This window comes from Triticum dicoccoides, chromosome 4A (assembly GCF_002162155.2).
Source record: "Triticum dicoccoides isolate Atlit2015 ecotype Zavitan chromosome 4A, WEW_v2.0, whole genome shotgun sequence".
In the NCBI taxonomy this organism is placed as follows: Eukaryota; Viridiplantae; Streptophyta; class Magnoliopsida; order Poales; family Poaceae; genus Triticum; species Triticum dicoccoides.
Window position 1 is genome coordinate 599,732,991 of NC_041386.1, and position 5,818 is coordinate 599,738,808.

At 48.0% G+C, this 5,818-nt stretch overlaps 1 protein-coding gene across 1 annotated transcript in view; it reads left to right on the top strand.

Moving 5' to 3' along the window:
- The first annotated feature begins 304 nt into the window (after positions 1-304).
- LOC119283752 (ABC transporter G family member 11-like) overlaps positions 305-5,818 on the top strand; it is an 8,101-nt gene continuing 2,587 nt past the window's right edge. The window contains exons 1-5 of the mRNA XM_037563166.1: positions 305-737; positions 1,968-2,047; positions 4,820-5,284; positions 5,367-5,453; positions 5,530-5,658. Of these exons, the coding sequence (XP_037419063.1) occupies positions 305-737; positions 1,968-2,047; positions 4,820-5,284; positions 5,367-5,453; positions 5,530-5,658 (1,194 nt within the window). The remainder of the gene's footprint in view (positions 738-1,967; positions 2,048-4,819; positions 5,285-5,366; positions 5,454-5,529; positions 5,659-5,818) is intronic.

Genomic DNA, 5,818 nt, shown 5'->3' on the forward strand with positions numbered 1-5,818 from the left:
GATGCTTTGAACGAAAACAATTCAGGAATGATTCTTGCAAATTCCTACCTTCAAAAAGGCTCTAATGTTTAGGAAGATGCTGGCACTAGTAGTAGTCCAAGTCACATAGTCGATATGTCGGACCACGGGTACCACAATTGGATTTATTGATTTATTCGAAATATATCTAGGGTTGACGACTAGTGTGGCCTGCTCAGGCATGCTGGGGGCTATTAATTCACGCTCGACCATGTTGGCTAGCGCGACACTCCTCTAAGTACTTGTTTCCATTAATTCCGTCTCTGAAGCAACCAAGCAATAAGACATGGCTGTGTCGTCGTCGCGGCTGCCACGTTGGGCGCCCACGACCAGTCCGTCACGGTCACTCTGGCGTTGGGGCGGCGCTACAGATGATGCACGAACCGGCTCCGGCGGCACAGGCTGGTCGCTAAGTCGAATATTCGCGTGGGCGAGCGGCTGGCGGCGTAGGCCGGCGGCTTTTGACGGCGTTGAAGTAGCGCCGACAACAGCGGCAGCGGCGGTGGCGCCTACGCCAAACCGACGATGGGCGGGCAGGGATGACGACCCCGGAGTGTTCCTGACGTGGGAGGATGTATGCGTCACGGCGGCCGGCGGGGGGCGCCGGCCACCGGTGAGCATCCTGAGCGGGATCAGCGGGCATGCGGCGCCGGGAGAGGTGCTCGCCATCATGGGGCCGTCCGGCTGCGGCAAGACCACGCTTCTTGATACTCTCGCAGGTTGGCTCGTCACCTCGAACATCACCCATGACCATGCATGCATGCAATAAAATTCTTCTTCTTCTTTAGCCAAATACTGTAGCTGAACGGTTTTGCCATCTCAATCTCATGCAAGAGCTTTGTTTTAACCCACTACAAATGCAAACGGTCATATAAACCCATACATACTCATTTGTATGAACGTACACATGCACACTCTACTCCTATGAGCATCTTCAGAGACGGAGCCGAGCCAGCATATCATCTTAAAATTTTACGTAGTCGACAAAATGTCTCTTTCCACTAAAAATGCATCATCGAAAATTTTAAAAATAAATACAGAATAAATGCGAGCACCAGAACTTTAACTCTGATGGATTGAGAATATCATTGTTTTCTAACCATCTAACCACATGTTGGTTCGTATCTCATGCAAGGAGCTGTGTGCACGAGATACGGATAACTTCCAACGAATCAGCTCGGGTGATGCATGCATAGATAGAGGCTGCACGTCCATCTGGAAGTAATCAAAAGAAAATCTTAATAACAGGATTAGAGAAGCCAACCTACAAACAACGCGTGAGACCTTTTTTTCCTTCCTAATTTCTCGAATGAAATAAAACCCAGTTTCAGGAGTCTTCCACGTACGGCGGTTTATGGTGGGCACCGTCAAATCAATTTCAAGACTGGTTCTTTAACACGTATATACATGCATATGCACTCATCATATTAATGCACACATGTTTATCTCATCTCTATCACTCTATGAGTACTTCTTGCACAATATCTTGAAATGGAAAAGAATCACCACACACGTCTTGTAGTCGAAGAAACGTCTTCTTTCACTGTACAAACATAGCTGTAAGTTGAAATAAATATAGAAAAATACGCGCACCAATGCCAACTTTAGAACTTAAACTCTGATTGGTCGGTCATTTTAGCAATTACATAATTATATACATTTTGGTGTTCTGGCACATGCCATTTTCAGCACCAGAGTACATTTGCACTCTTTTTTTTGGGAAGATTTAAATTCATTGCACTTTTTTTGGGGAAGATTCAAAACGGTGATTTAATGATCTAAACTAAATGTATTTATTACTCAATCAACAATTCAGATGTAAACATTAGTAGTCCTTTATTGGGTGGCCCGCATGCATGCATATGTTCGATTGAGGAATTGTAACTTTGTTACCCTCGCTGGTTTTAATTAACTATCGCTCGAACTGAATTATCTCCGTACCATCGCAGGACGGCTAGGGCCTGGAGTTACTGAAACCGGGTTCATTTTGATTAATGGACGCCGGGAGAAACTTGCCTTTGGAACCTCGGTAAGCCAACAAGCAGTTCCAACGTTCAAATGGCTTATCTGCTGGTAATTTGGACTAACATGCACAGAACCATCATAATTCTGTTTTTAGTGAAAAACCATCACTTTGAAAGCAGTGCAGAAGTCATCTCACCAGCAGAAAAATGATAATAATGTCAAGCCCACGCGTCAGCGTAAGTTGGCAGAAAAAATGCCACGAGACAATTGACTTGGTCTTCTTCTTCCTCCCCCTCTCTCATTGAGGAATTACATCAAGCACTTCATGTGCGGCTCAAGTGCCACCACACTAATAGAGAAATTGCTAGCCACAACTTTAGTTAGTGACGAGCCATTTCCAGTAAGCGTCAACAATAATTTTTAAAAATTATAGTTGCGTCAACATATTTCGTACGTCATCACTATGATCTTAGTGGTGGCATTGGATATATTATTGCACGCCACTTGTATAACGGACCCAACTATGTATTCAGGCGTAACTTAGTGCTGGAGCCGCAACACTGTCCAACAACAACACAAAAGCTAATAGCTATGGCGCATTAGTTTGCATGACCCGATCAATATATTCTATGGGTCCATTTTCGTGGCACTATGTGGAGCCCACATAACACCGGTGTGGCTAACTTTCGCATGCCACGACTATATGTAGTGGTGGTGGCGTTGGATGCATCCGGAACACACTTCTTGACTTCTGTAAAAAAAAATTGACGTTATCTCTCAAAAATCGATCAGTGTGAGGCATCTCACACGACACCAAGAAGAGATTATTTATGTACTGTGTGAGTTTGATATATATTTTCCATCCTCATTCTTTGATGTTATGATGCGCCTGTCTAGTTTATATTGTTTCGAAGGTTAAAAACCTTGGACCAACGTTTTTGAATACCATGTTCTCATTTGAACGTATGAATGACACTACATTTTTGTGTTGAGTGTTTAATTAATATTCTTTCGAACTTAATACTACCTATCTTATATCTTATATTTACTAATTGGAAGCACCAATGAAGCCTCCATGTTAATTCTCATAAATCATATAAATTTAATCTTTGGATTTTAAATCAACGATTCAGATTAAATAAGTGGTTGTGGTTTCCTTACAGCAAAATAAGTTATTGTGGATCAGTTCATTTCAAGGTCTTTAACACTGCCACAACAGCATTTTTCGTCTGAATTCAAATTACATAAATGGCGTGCAGAGAAAGCCAACACCATGGACTTTTCATCAGCCTTATGGCATCGGAAAATTTCTGACGCAGCTATATATATATATGCCACTGATGGTGTGCAATCACTTCCCATGCCATAAGTATTTCAAATAATCTGCTGACATGGGCTATAACATCACCACTATCTTTTAACAATGGAGTAATATTGGTGACATCGGGCTACCATGCCCATATAGAAAATTTCGCCATGTCATAGCTAGATTTTTCTGCAATAGTGCCATAACCACCACCACAAGCAGCAGCCATGATCAACAGAACATTCGGACCCGCGCTAGGGTTCCTCCCCGCCGCCGGCCGCCCTCGCCCCCTCCGGCCGGCGCCGGCCGCCGGCGCGCGTGCCCCCGGTCAACCTCCCTCTGCCCCTCCTCCTCCCCCTCCCCCGGCGCTCATGTCGTCCCCCGAGTTGGCGGAGCACCCCCTGCCCTCCTCCCGGTCTTGGCCCCCCTCCTCCTTCATCTCCCTTCGCGGCCGCCGGCAGCGGCCTCCGGCGTGCCCGGGTGGCGCCAGCAGCGGCGGACGTCCCTTCCCCGCGCGCCTGGAGGGGGAGTCGGGGCTCCCTCCTACCGGCGGTGGTGCTGCTCGGCTGGCGACGGTGAGGCCCGGCGACGGAGTTCTACGAGCCTCAGGTGCGGCCAGGCCGGTGGTGGCCTGGCAAGTCCCTGTCGCCATGTCCGGTCGGCTCCGCGCGGCGTTGGAGGTTGTTCCCTCCGGTCGGCTGTGTTGCGGTTGCCTCTGAGCCCGGTGTCTTCTGGTCCTACCTCCAAGTCTCGTGTTAGTGGCCTCAGTGAAACGGTGAAAATGTTGCGGTATTCATGGTGGCACAGGCTGGTGGGCGGCATGTTGGGCGGTGCGCTTCCGATTGTCTGGGGTGGCGGTGGTGGTTTCGGGGCAGGAGAAATCTCTGGCGACTCGTTCGCCACCGGCGCGGCTGCGCCCGTGGGCGTTGCCGGACCCTCCTGAGGGGTGTCGGTGATACCCCCTTCCCCACTGCCATCCGCGTATCGGGGGAAACCCTAGGACTTGTCCGGGCAGCAGCGGCGTCGTCGTCGCATTTCTTCATGAAGATGTTGGTTGGTATGCGAGACTTCGGAGTGCTTGGCGGGCGGTGGTTCTTCTCCGATGGGTGCAGCGAGTGTTGGTCATCTTTGCTTAGTTGAGCTGCCGGCGTTGGCATTTGTTTCTTTTTTCCTCGTGGTGGTTGTGCCGCTGCCGTCGCTTGAGCGGCACATTAGATGTTTAATTTAATACAATGCCACAGAGAAAGAGAGGAAGAGGAAGAAGACCAAGTCAACTCAGCCCAATCAATTAGTGATGTCATCAATGCAATTTGCTCTGAACGTCCGTGTTTTTGCCACCGCAAGTTTCCGGTGCTATGACTTTTGCAATGTTCTGTAAACTGGTGGTTTTTCACTAATTATAACATGATTATGGCGGTTCTGTGCATTTTACTCTGGTAATTTGTTGGGACTGAATGAGATGTAGCGTATGATTGACGCGTAGTCCAAATGACCTGCACGGTCACTGACTGGCTGTGAACTCTACTGAAGGCTTATGTGACCCAAGACAACGTGTTGATGCCGACGATGTCGGTGCGCGAGGCCATGTACTACTCGGCGCAGCTGCAGTTGCCGGACACGATGTCGGCGGCGGAGAAGCGCGCGCATGCGGACGTTGTAATTCAGGAGATGGGGCTCGGCGACGCCATGGACACACGCATCGGCGGGCAGACGAGCAAGGGCATCAGCGGCGGGCAGCGGAAGCGGGTGACCATCTGCATTGAGATACTCACAAGGCCACGGCTACTCTTCCTAGACGAGCCCACCAGCGGGCTTGACAGTGCCACCTCCTACCACGTCATGACCCACATTGCCAGGATCGCTGCCAGGGAGGGCATGACCGTCGTCGCCGCCATGCACCAGCCCAGCGGCGACGTCTTTGACCTCTTCCACGGCCTCTGCCTGCTTGCCTACGGCAGGACGGTCTTCTTCGGAGCAGCATCCGATGCCACCCAGGTGATTATATTGTAAATTAATATCTTATAATCTTCTTACAAATGTTGAGCTTAAAAGAGTTGTTTTTATTCATTTCTTGTAGTTCTTTGCTCAAAATGGGTTCCCATGTCCACACGTGAGGAACCCATCTGACCACTTCCTGAGAACAGTGAACAAAGATTTTGACGAGGTACCTATTTTTTGTCATTTGTTTTAAGGTACAGTATGTTTTCTTTAGCTATGTACATATGTGATCCCATATGCAGGAAACTGTTGAAAGCTCCAGAGCTAGGAGAAAAAGGGCAGCTGAAGCAATAGACATTCTGACACATGCTTATCAGTCCCCCGCTTATTCAGAAAAAACAATGAACCGGATAGCTGAGATGAAAGGGATAGTAAGTTGCTTACAAACTCATTTTCCTGAAGAGCAAAGATTGTATTAGCTTGGCAGTAACCAAATGTGTGATTACCAAAACCGCACAAGTGTGGACTAATCTGTATGTAGTCACTGCAAAATAACTATTAGAAAAAATTAGGCAGTGAAATACAAAAAAA